Source organism: Lepidochelys kempii, chromosome 7 (assembly GCF_965140285.1).
Source record: "Lepidochelys kempii isolate rLepKem1 chromosome 7, rLepKem1.hap1, whole genome shotgun sequence".
NCBI classification, from domain to species: domain Eukaryota; kingdom Metazoa; phylum Chordata; order Testudines; family Cheloniidae; genus Lepidochelys; species Lepidochelys kempii.
The window spans coordinates 109,163,457-109,180,220 of NC_136386.1; the positions used below are offsets into that span (position 1 = coordinate 109,163,457).

General features: G+C 39.2%; 1 protein-coding gene across 4 annotated transcripts; it reads right to left on the bottom strand.

Annotated features, from left to right (window-relative positions):
- Positions 1-1,617: 1,617 nt before the first annotated feature.
- On the bottom strand, positions 1,618-16,078 carry DENND10 (DENN domain containing 10). 4 transcript variants are annotated; one of them, XM_073354228.2, is made up of 9 exons: positions 15,992-16,074; positions 13,273-13,469; positions 10,584-10,663; positions 9,250-9,386; positions 8,900-9,011; positions 8,407-8,507; positions 5,503-5,610; positions 4,253-4,347; positions 1,618-3,494 (listed from the first exon to the last, which is right to left on the bottom strand). In XM_073354228.2, the coding sequence occupies exons 1-9, from the start codon at positions 16,035-16,037 to the stop codon at positions 3,318-3,320; spliced, it is 1,053 nt and encodes a 350-aa protein (XP_073210329.1). In that variant the 5' UTR covers positions 16,038-16,074; the 3' UTR covers positions 1,618-3,317. The 4 variants fall into 4 exon arrangements, with proteins under 4 accessions (XP_073210329.1, XP_073210328.1, XP_073210331.1 ...); XM_073354227.2 differs by having other exon boundaries at positions 9,238-9,386; XM_073354230.1 differs by lacking the exon at positions 13,273-13,469 and having other exon boundaries at positions 9,238-9,386; positions 10,588-10,663; positions 15,992-16,078.
- Positions 16,079-16,764: the final 686 nt, after the last annotated feature.

Consider the following 16,764-nt stretch of genomic DNA (forward strand, 5'->3'; position numbering starts at 1 on the left):
AGGAAATTAATTGTTCAGAGCAGGGTTTGAATAGTGTGCAGTAAATAAGGCATGGGGCCAAACGTTGAACAATGAGGAGAAAAATAAAATATCCAATAGCTGCTCCTTAAGTTCTGTGCACTGAATGAGGCAAGGGTCCTGTGGAAAAAACAGCATGTCTTGTAAAAAGAGTATTATGCATACAAACAAGGGGGCTGAATTAATGTTGTACAGGCAACCTTAATTCTGACATTTCCTAACTTTGAAGTGCTTGACTTGGCAACCTTAATAATGTTTTTAATGCAGTTTTTTGTATACGTAATTAACTCTCATATCTCAAGTTAATCCTTACCTCTACAAAGACTAAGGCCTCGTATACACAGATGCCGTACCGTTTTTACTGTACTGGTGTAGTTAAAGTGGTGTAGCCCTTTTATGGATGCAGTTATTTCAGTATTCCCTTTCCCATACAGGAATAAGCTACAGTGATATAAACTTTTATATTGGCATAACTGTGTCCACTCTAGGAGACATACCAGTATAACTTTTTGGTTTAAAAAATATATTACATCCCTAACTGAAAGTTACATCAGTACAAAATCTACGTGTAGACCTGGACTATGGAAATGGTGGGTAATGGTACGTGCTTTAAAGTGCTGTTCTGTGCTAACAGTAGCTATACAAAGGTACCATGTAACTCAATATGCTCCCAATGTAAATCTGAGTCAGATCAAACTATATACATCCATTTTTTTCTACTTTAAACCTTTGGTAACACTGCAAAGCCAATGCAACTGGGAGCGGGAGCTGGTTTCTCTACTGGGTTGGTTATCAACATCACCATTTAGTTTCAATGGCGAGGCCAAATCCATTCCTCTTTTACCCAATCCTAGAAGGCAATAGAGAAGAAAAGGCATAACTCAGAATTTAACCTGCAGAATCTTACTATTAGGAATGATAAAGGAGTAAAAAAGGATACAGCTTGACTTTCAGACCCACATATTGCGTTTGTAGGGCTGACAGTTGCAAAAACGGCTATTTGTAGGCTGAACATATCCATTATGGAAATCAGAACTAACCTGGAGTCTCAGACTGTCACTTCTCAGCGCAGAACCACACTTGGTTAACAAAGGATTGCTGATTTTACCAGTTACACTCAAACTCTCCTTTTAACCCTTGTGAAATCTCTAGATGTCAAAAAACCATTAGGAAGAAAAATACTACTCTAGAGGAACACAGTTCACTGACTTCTGGAGATAGAAAGAATAAGTTAAATTTCAACAAGGACATTACCATCTGTCCCTTTGAAAGTTAGCAAAACAAACTGGTTGTGATCTACATCAGTTCTGTTTTGTTATATATGGAATAAAAGGTTGTAATAGTGTAGGTGATGCACTACTTCATACAAGTGCAAATGGCCCAATTTTCTCCTCACAGGATAAGTGCATCATCTGGGGGCTGGAGGGAATTTAAACCTAATTTTGCACACCTTCCATTGAAATTCTGTCTCCCACCTACTACAAGAGTTTGCTTATACCACCTTGCTGTACATTCAATGTAAACAAAAACACAACACGATTCTTTTTAAACTAGACATTGTGGTTGAAATATTGTAAATGTTTTAAGTTACCACGTTACTAAATATTTCTATTATTTTATTGTAATTTAAGAGCTGAAGCCTGTCACTTGATGACCATGACTATTCAAGCACAATTTACATGAAATACACAGGGCAAGGGGTTCAGGGAAAAAAAAAAAAAGATCATGTTTTATAGGCATAACTTTGCAATATGTATAATTCCTGAAGTGCAAAATTAAGTTTCATTTGTTTTCATACAAAAAACATTAGAAGGAAAGGTCTGAGACAAACAATAAGGAAATTTGCAACTAAAGCGTCTCCAAGACTGAACATAAAATAAAATAATTAAATATCAAATATTTAGTTGGCAAATGAGAACTCCGCTTTTTTGTGAGTTATCCTAAAGCATGCATGTTATTTCAACTATATGTTATTTTAATAAAAGCTTGCATTTTTTAGAAGAATCCAGGGAAATAAATTTTCACTCTAACCCTGTAGTTATAGTTCTAGAGATGCTCAAGACCTGATCCAAAGCATGTTGAATGAACTCAATGGAAAGACTAACTTCAATGGACTTAAGGCTCAAGCCCTAACTGTGTTTCTTTCTATATGATCTTTAAACTTATCTGGACCATTAAAAAACACCCCTTAGGTTATACAAATGGAAAAAAGTCAGAGAGCACTGATATGCAAAACACAGTTAGTCTCTAAGGTGCCACAAGCACTACTTTTCTTTTTACAGTCAATATGCCGTTCCTTTAAAAAATGCTTCTGTGTCTAAACTAACTGCAAAGTTTCTGTCTCGTGTAAATATCTGAAGTAGGATTATACACCCCTCAAAATAGGGGATTGTAGCAGTAGTTCTCTCGGACTAACTGCAATAAGTAGCTATTTTATATATAGATACCTAATTCCTTATCCATATTCTAAAATAGACTTCCTTACAATACATAAACAAAAATCTTTCTCAAATTAATATGGTTTGTATATAGTTAATTATGAGTTCTTACAGCTTCAAGATACCAAACATTCAATTTTTAATAGTATAAATATGGATTACTAAATTTTTTATTTTAAGTATAAAATCTTTATGTAAAACCACATGCTACACCCATCTGTGCAAAGGCCAGGAAAAAAAGTTCTATTTTTCGTATAACAAAAGCGCTACTGCAGAACTTTTTGACTGGTTTCATAGACATTTCTGCAGAAACATTGGATGTTTGGCTCAGAAAGTAGGTTTCCTTACAAAGAATTTAAGTTCTTCCCAGAAGATTACAAAACAAAGTTAGTTTCAGACTGCTTACTGAAAAACTGTTACTTTATGGCTATGCAACAAGACAAACAGGTATATTTTTACTGCTCTAACCATTTTCCAGTTTTCAGTGTTACTTTCAGTGTATCGGATTTCAATGTGTTTATACTAGTATGTCCAGTTCTGTGAAGTTATAGTACACCAGGAGTAAGGAAGAAGATTTCAAAGGCACAAACACAGGTAAGGTGCCCAACTCAGGTTGTGTTTTTGAGTATCTGCCCTTGTGTGTATAAAGTCAGAGTCAAAGAAACGTAAAAAGACTAGAAATATTTCCTAATGTGTAGCCGCATGTTCCAGGTCAAATGTCTATATTTTGCATTACATCATTAAAAATGTAACATTTTCTTTGCTACCTTTAATTTTTTATATAAGTAGCAGATAGTCATAGTTTTATGGCAAAGGGAATAGTTTCATATTGGTCCACAACATTTAAGTGTATCAACAAAGTCATATCTTAAGCATTTGTTCAGCAGCTGCTAGATGATAAAGAAAGTTTTCTGTAGCTGGTGGATATCGCTTTTGTTTTAGGGATTCAAAGTTAAGTGTCGGTTTCTCACCATCATCAGAAACTTCAGTAAATGATGCCAGATTAGTCAAAATTTCCTTTGTCTTCAGTGAAATATCCTTAAAATAAGAATAGATAAATAAGCAAGCATGAATGCAGTACTAGGAAAATTATTTAACATTATTAACACCTCTGTATAAGATACTAACACAAATAGTATACAGAGGAAATAATTGATGCGTTCTGACCAATCTGCCACTTAAAAAAAAAAAGAAATTTGGAATATTCTTTCTTCAGATCTGATCATGTGAGATGCTGAACATTTAATTCAGGGATAGCTGGGAGTTCTCAGCATTTCACATAATGCCTTTATTTCAAAATTATTACCGCAATGCAATTGTGTAATAGCTAACAGACTCTATTGGTGTGGGAACAAGGGAAAAAACACAGCATTTTGAAGCCCAATCTTAAATCTGAAGAAGCATATTTCAGGGTTTAAAATGTTAGTTATGAATTTTCCCAAGAAGTTATAGTATAAGTGAAGCAAATAACTGATTATAAAATCGTATACCATTGTAAAATCATTTTATTTTAATACAGTTAAATATAGTCAAAGGAGTGTCTGGAATTATTTCAACAACATGAAGTGCCAATACACTATGTTTTAGTTAATTTATTTACATACCATTATAACCAGGTCATGATAGCAGAACTATTTTAAGAATTTCAATGTATAGTGGTATTTATAAACTAGAGATTGCAATAGATCAACTGACTTTGGGGGAAGCAGGGCCTGGCATTTCATTATGGTATTTCTTTCTTTTTTTTAGTAAAATGTTAATGAAAGGAGAACTTTAAACATAAACTAAGGACTAACCTTAATGACTTGACTATCTGATTTATCTGGATCTTCTGCAGACTGAACAATGAATTGACCAATTTCTTTGTGCAATTTTCCCATTGTCATTGCCTCTGGGAGAGTAGAAAAAATATATCATGCATTCATTCTGATCATCTAACCAATCTAGAACATAATATTTTGCACATATAGCACCCTTCATCCAAAAATAGTAGTAGCAGGTCACTAGCATTTGTAACAATGGCACCTCTCACCTTTACTCATATGCTCTCTTTAATGGAGCTTCCTGAAAACATTTATGTAGGAGGAAGAATAATAGGACCACCTATAAGAACTTTTCACAAAAATGTACTTTGAACTTTATCATATTTTCATGTATTCCCATCACATCTTCTTTATTGCTTTTGCTGGGATAAAATTAATATGCAGAGGTACAATTAGACAAAATATTTTAGATCCTACAATGGCATTACAGATAAGTTTACTGCTAGTTTCCAGAAAGTATGCTGAAGTTTTTATATAAAGAACATAGAGTAAAGATAAATCAAGGTTAACCAAGATTAGGCTTTTTTCTTTATACTTTAAAAATAAGAGCTGATAAATATTTTAAAGGATTGTCATGAATTTTTAGTAGTGAAATGTGCAAATGCATTTAAGTGACAAACTGTCATCTGGTAAATTGATGGCAAGCCAAATTATGAGTGCTCCTCATGATCTGTATCTGTCATTTGACATCCATGGAGGAATTAATTTGTGCATTTTTAATAAAACCAAGTTAAGATTTCCTACTGCTCTAAAGGTTTTATCCTCCATGCATTGAGAGTTTTGCAAGCATCATTTCCCCTTGATCATTAGGAGGAGATAAAAAACCCAAAGTTCAGTGGATATGAAAATGGGAAGAGACATTTATAAGGGCTTAGTCCTGGGCTGGATCCAGAACCTACCCATGGTTTAGAATGTAACTTTATGAAAATATGAAATGTTTCAGTCACGTGTTTTTAATTAAGACTCTATGATTATGCACAAGACCACCCTTCTCTAATTCCTTTACTTCGGCATTTATACATGATGACATTATGGCCCAGATTCACCAAAGATCTTCCAGGCTCCCAGTTGGACTAGGAAAGCTCTAAAGTAATTGCTCTCTCACAACAAGCCTAGAAAAAGGACCAATATTTTGTTGAATCTGGCTCTATGTTCACAGAGTTACAAAGCAAATACCACCACCCTTCGCCAAAACAAAACAAAAACAAATGCTGCCAACCAACCTTTCGCTTGCTGGGAAATGGTAATTTCACTGTCTGCCAAATTCACATACACATCATATAGATCCGGTCTATTGCTCACTTTGGAGTCTATAAATCCAGCAATGTAACCTAGGTGGTAGAGATTTACCAAGACAAATTCTGATTAAAAACTGAAAAACAGAAGAGATGTAGTGTAAACTAAAATCTCTTAAAATTAAGGACTTGATCTAGCACCCATTGAAGTTAATTGACTTCTTTGGGCATTTGATTAGGCACGTAGTGTATTTTTTGACTTATGGAGTTTAAAATTAAGAACAAAACACTATATGTAGTAAGGAAGATTATGTTTTCAGTTTCAAAGCTTTCTTGCTACTCAAAATATTCCAAAAAGTGACTGTATGTTCACTTTCCAAAGGTGAAATACATGAAGGTCTATAACAGTGGTCACCAACTGGTCGATCCTGGAGACTCTCCCAGTTGATTGCGATCTCCGGCCATAGTGGTGCAGGCTCCCTGCCTGCCTGCTGCAGCCCCATGCAGCTCCCAGAAGCAACCAGCATGCCCCCGTGGCCGGGGTTGGGGGGGCAGGTGTCTCCACACACTGCTCCTGCTTGCAAGCACCGCCCCCGCAGCTCCCATTGGCTGGGAACAGAGAGCTGTGGCCAGTGGGAGCTGCGGAGAGGGGCAGTGCACAGAGCCATGTGCCCCTCCACCAGGGGCCGCAGAAGCACGTTGGCACCTTCTGGGAGTGGCATGGCCACATGGTGAACTACTGGCTGGTGGGCGGGTGGGTGGCCTGGCTCGTGATGGGGAGAAGGTGCCAATGTGCCAGACTGGGGCCGGGGCTAGCAAGGAGCTTGTCTTAGCCCCGCTGCGCCACCAACCAGGAGCTGCCTGAGGTAAGTACCCCACAGCGGGAGCCTGCACGCCAACCCCCAGCCCTGAGCCCCCACCCCATACCTCCTCCTGCACCCCAAACCTTCTTCTTCACCCCAATCCCCTGCCCCAGCCCTGACCCCCCTCCCAGAGCCAGCAACCCGTACCCCAGCACTCTACCCCAGCCCAGAGCCACATCCCTCACCTACTCCTGCACCCCAACCCCCTACTCCAGGCGCAGCCCAGAGCCCCCTCCAACACTCTGAACCCCTCAGCCCAGAGCCGCACCCCCTCCCGAACCCCAACCTGCTGCCCCAGTCTGGTGGAAGTGAGTGAGGGTGGGGGAGAGCGAGCGACAGAGAGAGTGGGGGATGGAGTGATCAGGACGGGGGCTTCAGGGAAGGGGCGGGGCCTTGGGGAAGGGGTGGGGTAGATCCTGGGTTGAACTTAAATTCAAAAAGTGATCTTGTGCGTAAAAAAGTGTTGGAGACCACTAGTTTATACACTAAGACTCCATTAAGGTGCCCTTAGTGGCTATTTGGGTCAGGAATAGGACGGTAGTGGCAGCAGAACATTTTCTGATTTACAACATGCTAGCTAAGTTCATCTCAGTATGCCTTCCATTATAGCAGCTGTTCTCCGTGGAAGTGTGGTTACTGATTTTGATGAGCTGAGGTATACACTAGTGGTAAAATAGTCAAACAAACATTAAAAATACTTGTTAACTATAACACTGATTATCTGAAAGAGATGAGCGTGAGGAAATTCAGTGTTAAGAATACTGCTAAATTCTTCATTCCCTCTGTTGTGTCCAGTTTAGGGGGGGAAGGTAGAAGCTTGAGGTCTTTTGATCTATTGTATAACCTTTACACTCAATAGAAATCACAAATCAGACTCTTATAGCTTGTGAAGTCCATTTGTGACTATAATAAACAGCCACCAACTGACATAGTGGAGCACGTTCTGAATAGAATTTCAACCTTTAAAGTGAATTGCTTCTTGTTAATTTAAGTGAAATACCCACTATTACTTTGAGTTACTCTTTTGTAGTTAAAAAATAAGAAAAGTTAATCATTAACAATGTACATGCTTAGAAGATAATTTTATTTGGGTTGAAGGCATGTTATCAACCCCTCCTGTAACACTGCATAATTCCTTCATTCCATCTGACCCAAAACAACATCAAAAGGAAACAAGCTCACATCCCTACCTCCTTTTTAAGCTATTTTTTTAGGAAGTTAATAAGTTTACAAATACCTGCCATGTAAATATCAGAAATAAAATAATCATCACAACAATTAGTTTTTGTTTGAAGAGACATTATACAGGAATCTAGTCTATTTAACAGGATGTTACCATATTACAGAGTAAGCATCATTACAACACCTATGTCGTTCCTAGTGATTTTATTAAATTGAGTGAAATCTCTATGTAGACATATATTAAATATATGTATCAAATGCTACTATTCAAATTGGTGTATTAAATTTTTCTGTAACCACAACCTCCCATATTTTTTTTTAACCATTCCCCAATGGTTGGGCTATTTTTTCTTTTCCCAATAGGAGGCTACGAATAGCCAAGCAGCTTCTAGCAGATGAGAGATTAAGTCTTCATTTCCTTTCGTGTGACCATTTCCACTAGGAGACCCCAGAAAAATTACCAAAAGATTATTTGGTAATAACTATCGCACAATTTGTGATATTTGGTTCTGGACTACATTCTCTAATGACTGGCTCTATCTTCTTAATAAGTAAAGGAAATCATTTACAGTAGCTTTGGGGGGAGGAGGAAGTACAATCCATCTGGATGGAACCACCAATAAAAGTATTTATCTGATCTTTAATTTAACATAAAACACATGCTTTTTTTCAAAGAAAAAAATATACAGTCTAACTTCTATGACAGATTTAAAGAATTAAAAATCCTTAAAATGAATTTATGATGGAAATAGCAACAGATTTTCATGACATTATTGCTAAAGGATGTTGCTCCAATACAGATGAAATGAACATTATGAACAAAGTTTGACTGATAATTTAACACTACCTGTGCAGGTCTTTAATGCTTCCAGTTCATCATCATTTAGATGAACATACGAATGAAGAATTGACCAGTCCTGTCGATGCCACACTAAAGCAGGTAGAGTCCTAAGGAAATGAAGTTAGCATTTGAAACTAAGTATATATTTTTTTGTGCTTATAGGTGGCTTAGCACTTCATATTGTAAAGCTTTAGAGAGAAATATCAATTTTGTGACATTAAGAATCTCTTGTACATGAGAGCACACATACAGACATACACAGAGAATTGAGGGTCCTTATATCATTGGTGGTAAGTAGAATCATTATTTTTATTGGTATCCATTCTATTTTTAAGGCCCCAGTTCAGAAAAGCACTTAAACACATACTTTGGTTCCACTGAAATCAATGGGACCTAAGAACATGTTTAACTTTAAGCATTTACTTTAGTGCTTTCCTGAATATAGATACTTTCCAGAATCAGGGCCTAATGCATTTTTATTTACGGGTATGTGGTATACCTGGTAAACTCCTGGATGACTTCTATTCTTGGGTGATATACAACAATTCTTTTCTTTAACATCAGTGCAGTGAATAGGATAACTGTTTCCATACCAAACTGAGATACTATATCTACGAGACAGAAAAGAAAGACATTATGGTATCGCAAGTGTATCTTCTGGCAATACTTCTTTGATGACAAGTCACCAGATATCACTATATTCAGAATATATATGAACAGTTCATATTAGTTACTTATCTGAACAGAATTTGGAACTTGATATATAAATCTGTTTTATGTGGGTTTCATATTTAAATAAGATATAAGTAAGCAGTTGACTATAGATTTATTTTTAACCTTTGATTGAACCTGCAAGGTAAGCCTTTCGGGCATCAAAATCTTTGCTGAGGAAAGATCCATTTTCTTCACTCTGGCAGATCCCCTTTGTAAGAACTGCAATGTAACTCTCCATCATTTTAACTGGACTCCCATGCTTCAGGTAGATTCTGCATTAAAAGAGTGAAAATATTTAGTTTTTGTCTATGATGGTGTGAACAGTGCAGCTAGGTATATGAAAAAGGTCATGGTATCACCAAAACACTGATTTGGAAGAATTCTGATTTTAAGACACATGATTGATGTTAGTTTTAAATACAATAATAAAAAGCCATTCAGCATGTGCACAAAAGCTTGCCTGTTTTTTTGGATCTATGATCAACTCATGTTCCTATTACGATTTCCTGTTTCACAAGTGAGTGGGAGCTATAGTTTCAGTATAAAACTCAAATTAAAAAAAAAACAAAAACAAAATATTTGTGGATTTATAGAAGATTTGTTTTGTGAAAGGCAAAACTCCTCATATTCTTCATTTGATTTTTAAATACCGATCATACGATCAGTTACCTCATGACTATCAAAGAAACATTAGCAAAAAAGGTACAGCTGACAGAAGACTTGCTGTACGCGAGACAAATGCAAAGACTCTCAGTCTGTCCCTTGTACATAGAAAAAAGAGACTCTCCTCCCTCTTAATATCCATGTGTTAATCATTTCTCTTCCTCTGAGCTTTAACTACTGGTAAGTTTCCCCTGGGAAAGGAGAAAGGCATTCAGATGTAGGGACACAGTACCTAAAGCTTCAAACAGATTTCAAAAATAGCATTGTAGATGTTTCTAAGTGCCAGCTTCCATTTTAGTTTCCCTAAAAAGCCACTGTCACATTTATTTTTAAATTCAACTATAATTTTCAGATCATTTAGAAAGACTATCAGTTTATGTCAACCTTAATAACCTCCACCTTATAAGATACACACACACACACAAAACAAGTCACAGCCAACCTAAATAGTTTACGCAACAGTGAAACAGAAAGATCACAGAGGCTCTTTCAGTATTTATGACATTTTTAAAACATGTTACTGAAAAAAAAGCTGTGAAAAATGAAGAATTTTATTTTTATAGTAACATATGTTGAACATTTGACTATGTTCTTAATTTTATCACATGGACACAGAATAGCCAGTTCTACTTAATCACAGACCTAGAATTTATATAGTTGGAATAACGAATCATAATACAGAATCCCAGCAAACATTCATATTGTTATAAAACATGCATTGTTCGACAACATGTATTGTTCACCCTCCCAGTTTGGCAAGACCTAAGTATTTAAACATTTGCACTAAATACAGCTTTTATACAGACCTACACAATATCCTAGTGAAGGCTGCATATTTCTCCGGGTTAAAATCTTTGGCAGTCAGAACAATAGAAAAGTGAGTCACCTGTCCAAAACACACAAAAAACATGCACGTTGTTTTATATACTTCCATTTGAATTCAGGTAATGTTTATATTACTAAATTTAATGCAACACCCATACAAGATATTACAGTACTAGGAGTGTGCAAGACAGCTGCAAATCTCATTTATACACAGGAAAAAAAACCATAGCTAATGGCTTCTGACTTGACCCGCTTTCACTGAGTTGGCATTATCAATATTTGGTGGATTAAATGCAACAAAAATAAAAAAACCACCCCTAAACATGAGACAGTTACCTCACAACATCCCATTAACCTCATACTGCAGATATGATAGATTACAACAGAGTGAGTAGAAGGACAGAACCATGGTGGGGGATGGAAAGGGTGGGAGAAGGATAGGAGGAATCACCACATTGGAATGCTTTTTACTTAATATGGAATGCCACAATACTACTAGGCTTACAACAACTTATTAAGGGACCTTAATGTCAGAGTATAGAAGAAATGAAAGTGCATCTGCAATATTTCAATTATTAGTAATAGAGATGAATACATACACAATTCAATCCTTCAGAAAAACACAATAAATCATGTACCAAAATAGAGACTTTGAATGCTAAGGTACATTTTAAAATAGACATATATTTGAGCAGAAATGTAGAGAATTCAACAATGAAAAACCTATTATAGCTATAAATAATGAGTGAGATATAACAATGCTGTTCAAAGACTAATTTTACAGCCTGGGTCCCAAGCATTTATGTCTGCATTTTTGTAATATCTAACAAACTGTGCAAAACCCTTTCCATTGGACATATTAGAGATCGCATAAGATGGTCAGAAAATTGGGTGTAAGTGGCAAAATTAATCTCTTACACTCTGAGGGGAAAAGAAGGGGGGGGGATGTAATAGGAAAAGGGATATTTACAGCCAAAAAAATAGACAAGTCAAGGGAAATTCTACAAAGTCTATCCTTCAGTGATGAAAACTGCTTAAAAACAAACAATGTAAGATAAAGCAAGGATATGCACAGTGTTCCTTCCTGCCTATATCTTTTACCTAATATCAGCCTATTCCTTTCCAAAGCTTCCTATACAACTACGTTCCTCTACATTGCGTGGAGTAGCCTCCCTGTTTTCATACACCAAACAACTACTCCTTTTGTGATCCAAATAATCAGTCCAAATCTGCCAGGTCTATCACCTTCAATCTTCCATTCTAACAAAATTTATTCCATCATAAATTCTATTAAAACACCCCCAAAATTAAAATCCATGATGCACCCAACTTTCTCCTTTTCATAATTACATGGAAATTCCCCTTCTCACCTTTTATCCTCCTCCATTTCTTTACTACTTTTCTCCCCGGAATGACCCATGTCCGTTATTCTTTTGTTATTTCTTGGGTCTAACTTCAAATTGCAAGCGCAGGGAAGCTATCACTAAACATATCTAGGATTAACATGAATAATAATAAAGTTTTCCATGTCATTACTTTAATGACATTACATTACATTACATTATGACCATGCCACAGAAGATATCCTTAATGCTTTAGGAGCCAAATTCACCCATAAGTGGAAACTGATGCAATCCCATTGATTTCAAAGGAAGTTGCATCCTCTTACACTTCTTTGTACCCAGCCACACCCCCTTTTTTGCTGCTCATAGAGAGGCCAAAGAGGGAGTATATATTACACTTGTTTTGCATACACACAGAATACCAAACTGGTATAAAGTACATTAATCTGCTACTCACAATTTTTGCCCAATGACTTCAGTAGGAAAGGACTACCAAGAATCAAGCCCTATTGTGCTAGCAACTCTACAGACTTCTTTCAACCTCTATTGCCAAGATTTAGCATCATACTATACATGTGATTTTTAGGCAAAATTCCTCATTGTTTTTCAATGCGAATTTATGCTTAAAAACTTGTGCCAGGAAGTGGCCCTGAGCTTTTCCTCCTCTCAAATATTTTTAATTTGTGTGAAAAACAGTGAATTTTGTATTTATTTTCCAGCAAGTGGTTATAGTGTATTTCAACCCCAAAAATAATCTGCAAAAAATAATTTTAAAAAGTTCACAACTGACGAAGACCATAAAACATACTCAGAAACTTTAAAAACTGCAAAATATGGGTCCAATCCTGTAAACACTTACTCTTGAGCATGTGCTTGTTCCTGAGAACAACCCCATTCTTTCCACTAGAACTGTTCCTCAGACCTTCTTATCAACTGCTGGAAATGGCCTACCTTGATTATCACTACAAAAAGCTCCCCCCTCGCCCCCCTGCTGGTAATAGCTCACCTTAAGTGATCACTCTCTTTACAGTGTGTATGGTAACACCCACTGTTTCATGTTCTCTGTGTATATAAATCTTCCCACTGTATTTTCCACTGAATGCATCTGATGAAGTGAGCTGTAGCTCACGAAAGCTTATGCTCAAATAAATTTGTTAGTCTCTAAGGTGCCACAAAGTACTCTTTTTCTTTTTGCGAATACAGACTAACACAGCTGCTACTCTGAAACCTATTACCAGTAGTAAGTACCCCAGCTAGTAGTCAAGGATTTGGAGAACTAGGCCCCAAAACACTGCTTTAGACTGCTTTATTAGTGATTCAGTCCCACCTTTTTCAAGACTGAAGAATCTTGAACTTCCACTGTTGTGATATAGAACCATGATCTTCTATACTGGCCAAATACAAAGGTGTGAAGCAGTTTATTTTCATCTGTAAGGCAGCATTTTCTCAGCAATAGATCCCTCATTTCAGCTGTGGTGGAAGGATAACACCATACCCACAGAGTATCTCCATTGGTGTCTTTTTCTATGGTGGAAAGATGTTCACTGTGAGAATGCCAAACAGCAGCAAGGAAGTAAATTGATTGGTTAATCAGATCTGTTTACTGGAATCATCTTAACATCCCATTTTACACTAACTAGATCAGTATCCACTCATGCCTCGACTGCTAAAGTTGTCTGTTAGAGCTTCTGTTATTAACTTTTATTTTCAGGTATTTATAACATTTTGTTGGAAAAGTCTGCTCTTGGCATGCAAAGTTCCAGCCAGCTGAGGCTTGTGAGTATGTGGAAAAATAAGAATTGTAGTTTTCAAAGGTGCTGTCCCCAGTTATGCAAACTCTTGCACATTTACTTAACTTTAAGCATGTAAGTAGTCCCATTGACTCCAATGGAATTATTTAACTGCTCAAAAATAAGCATGCACATCAGTGTTTATAGAACCCTAAATTGCATCATTTAAAATCTCCATCATTCAAACTGTCACAATGCTTTGAAGTGGTATAGCATCTTTAACTGTTTATTGTTAAACTAACAGACTTGTTTGGACTATGAAATTATCAATTAGTTCTAAATGGATAAACTCTCTCATTAACAATACTTTCACTTTGTATTTCAATAAGTAATAACTAAAATAATGGCATCTTATATTTATATGGCATCTATATGCTATAGAATGGGTTCGTTATCTGTATGAGAATTTATAGACTTCATTCCCAAATGAACCACCACAAATGTACCAACCATATGCCAAACGTTGCCTTCAGATACCTCCACATATTTCCAATGGCTTGTATCAGAGGGCAGGTTCTGGCTCTTCTGCATGCAGGAATCATTTCATCAATACATGCTTTAAAATAAACTGGCATAAATAACAAAAACAAGCAACACTTGGGACACTTATGATGCTATCCAATGCTATCTCCAAACGTATTGTATACTGAGAGGCAGAGATATGTTGTTAGCCGCACTTTTATGGATGGGCAGAGGGCTACCTGTTGCTGGGCAGTTTTGGGGTTCACACCTCCATTATAAAATCACAGAAATGTATGGCAGGAAGGGACTTCAAGAAGTATCGAGTCCAGCCCCGTGCACTGTGGCAGGACCAAGTAAACCTAGATTATACATGAGAAATGGTTTGTCCAACTTGTTTTTAAAAGTTTCCAATGATGGGAACTCTACAACCTCCCTTGGAAGCCTATTCCAGAGCTTAACTACTCTTATAATTAGAAAGGCTTTCTTAATATCTAACCTAAAACTCCCTCCCAGGTTAAGACCATTACTTCTTGTCATACTTTCAGTGGATATGCAGAACAATTGATTACTGTACTTTATAACAGCTCTAACATATTGGAAGACTTATCAGGTTGTGTCTCAGTCTTCTTTTCTCAAGACTAGTTTTTCATGCCTAGTTTTTCCAGCCTTTCCTCATAATTCAGATTTTCTAAACCTTTCATCATTTGTGTTGCTCTCCTCTGAACTCTTTTCAATTTGTCCACATCCTTCCTAAATTGTATTGCCTAGAATTGGATGCAGTACTCCAGATGTGGCTTCACCAGTGTCAAGTAGAGCAGGACATTTACCTCCTGTGTCTAATATACAATACTCCTGTTAATACACCCTTGAAACATATTAGCCTTTTTTGCAGCTGCGTCACATTGATGTCTTGTTTCATTTTGTGGTCCACTATAATCCCCCAGAGTCTTTTCAGCAGTATTACCACCAGTTATTCCCCATTTTGCAGCTGTGCATTTGATTTTTCCTTCAGGTTAACTACTTTGCAGTTGTCTTCATTGAATTTCATCTTGTTGAATTCACACCAATCCTCTGATTTTTCAAAGTCATTTTGAATTTAAAACCTGCCCTCCAAAGTGCTTGCAACCCCTCCCAGCTTGGTGACATCTGCGACTTTTATAAACATACTCTCCACTCCATTATCCAAGTCATTAATGAAAACATTGAATAGTACTGGACCCAGGACTGATGCCTGTGGGGCCCCACTAAATACTGTCTCCCAATTTAACAGCAAGCCACTGATAATTACTCTTTGAGTACAGTCTTTCAACCAGTTGAGCACCCATCTTATAGTAATTTGCATCTAGACCACATTTCCCTAATTTACGTATGAGAACTTCATGCAGAACTGCTTCAAAAAAGCCCTGCCAAAGGTATGTAAGATGGACAAAAGAGAAAAAGTCCCCCCACCCCACGGTAGGTTACTACCCCAGGCCCCACATGTGAAGGAGAAAGGTTAGGGTGGTGCCACAAAGAGTGAGAACTGTTTGATGGGTGCTACCCCCCTACCCAGGGGTGCTGAGAGCCATTTAACCCAACTGTAAACCCTTCGAGCCAGGGGGTGCAGCAGCACCCCTACTTCCAGCACCTCTGCCCCCACACCACCACAAGAGCCCCACCCTCAATTCCAGGGGCAGAGGGTCCCGTCAAGGAGCTGGAGCCTGGGGCTGGGCGCGGGGCGTCAGCCCCTCCCCAGCACAGAGAGCTACCCTGGGGTGGATGCACCAGGGGCAAAGGGCCCAGCGGTGTCCTTACCAATCAGCCCCACGCCTAGCAGCAGCTGAATCTCCGGCTCTGCCATCTTCCTGCTGCCCGGCTCTGCTCGCTTCCGCGCCCGGCCCGAGCGCACCAGGCCCGGCCCGGCCCTCACCCCCTCTTCCTGGGTCCCCTGCAGCGGCTGCTGCCTGAGCGCCCAGGCCCTGCCCCGCCTCAGGCCGGCCCCGCCCGCAGTCCTGGCGCCGCCTTCGGCTCTAGGCCCGGCCCCGCTGCTTCCCCGCCTCCCAGGCCCCACGCAGGGCGCAGACTCGACCTCGTTCGTTGGCTCCCGCGAGTAGACGCCGGGAGGATCAATGGGTCGCGGCGCAGGGGCTGCCCGAGCCAGGGCTGGGCTTTTCCGCTGCTCGCTTGGCTGGGGCCGTCTGAAACCGTGTGCGCTGACCGGGGCCCCTCCAGCAAGCCGGGCCTGGCCTGGCCTCCCGGGGCCCCTCCGGCGGGCCTGACCTCTCCCCCAACCCGCCCCCCGGGGCCCCTCCGGCGGGCCTGACCTCTCCCCCAACCCGCCCCCCGGGGCCCCTCCGGCGGGCCTGACCTCTCCCCCAACCCGCCCCCCGGGGCCCCTCCGGCGGGCCTGACCTCTCCCCCAACCCGCCCCCCGGGGCCCCTCCGGCGGGCCTGACCTCTCCCCCAACCCGCCCCCCGGGGCCCCTCCGGCGGGCCTGACCTCTCCCCCAACCCGCCCCCCGGGGCCACTCTGCGTGGCCTGGTCTCCCCACCTCTCGGGTCGCTGCCCTGGGACTCCTCCGTTCGGC

Excerpts from the sequence above, each read along its gene's own strand:
- DENND10 (XM_073354227.2), bottom strand. The coding sequence starts at position 16,037 with ATGGCAGAGCCGGAGATTCAGCTGCTGCTAGGCGTGGGGCTGATTG. Across the intron at positions 9,012-9,237 it reads CCTTGCAGGTTCAATCAAAG|ATATAGTATCTCAGTTTGGT; the intron begins GTTAAAAATAAA and ends TCTGTCTCGTAG. Across the intron at positions 8,508-8,899 it reads GTCATCCAGGAGTTTACCAG|GACTCTACCTGCTTTAGTGT; the intron begins GTATACCACATA and ends TCATTTCCTTAG.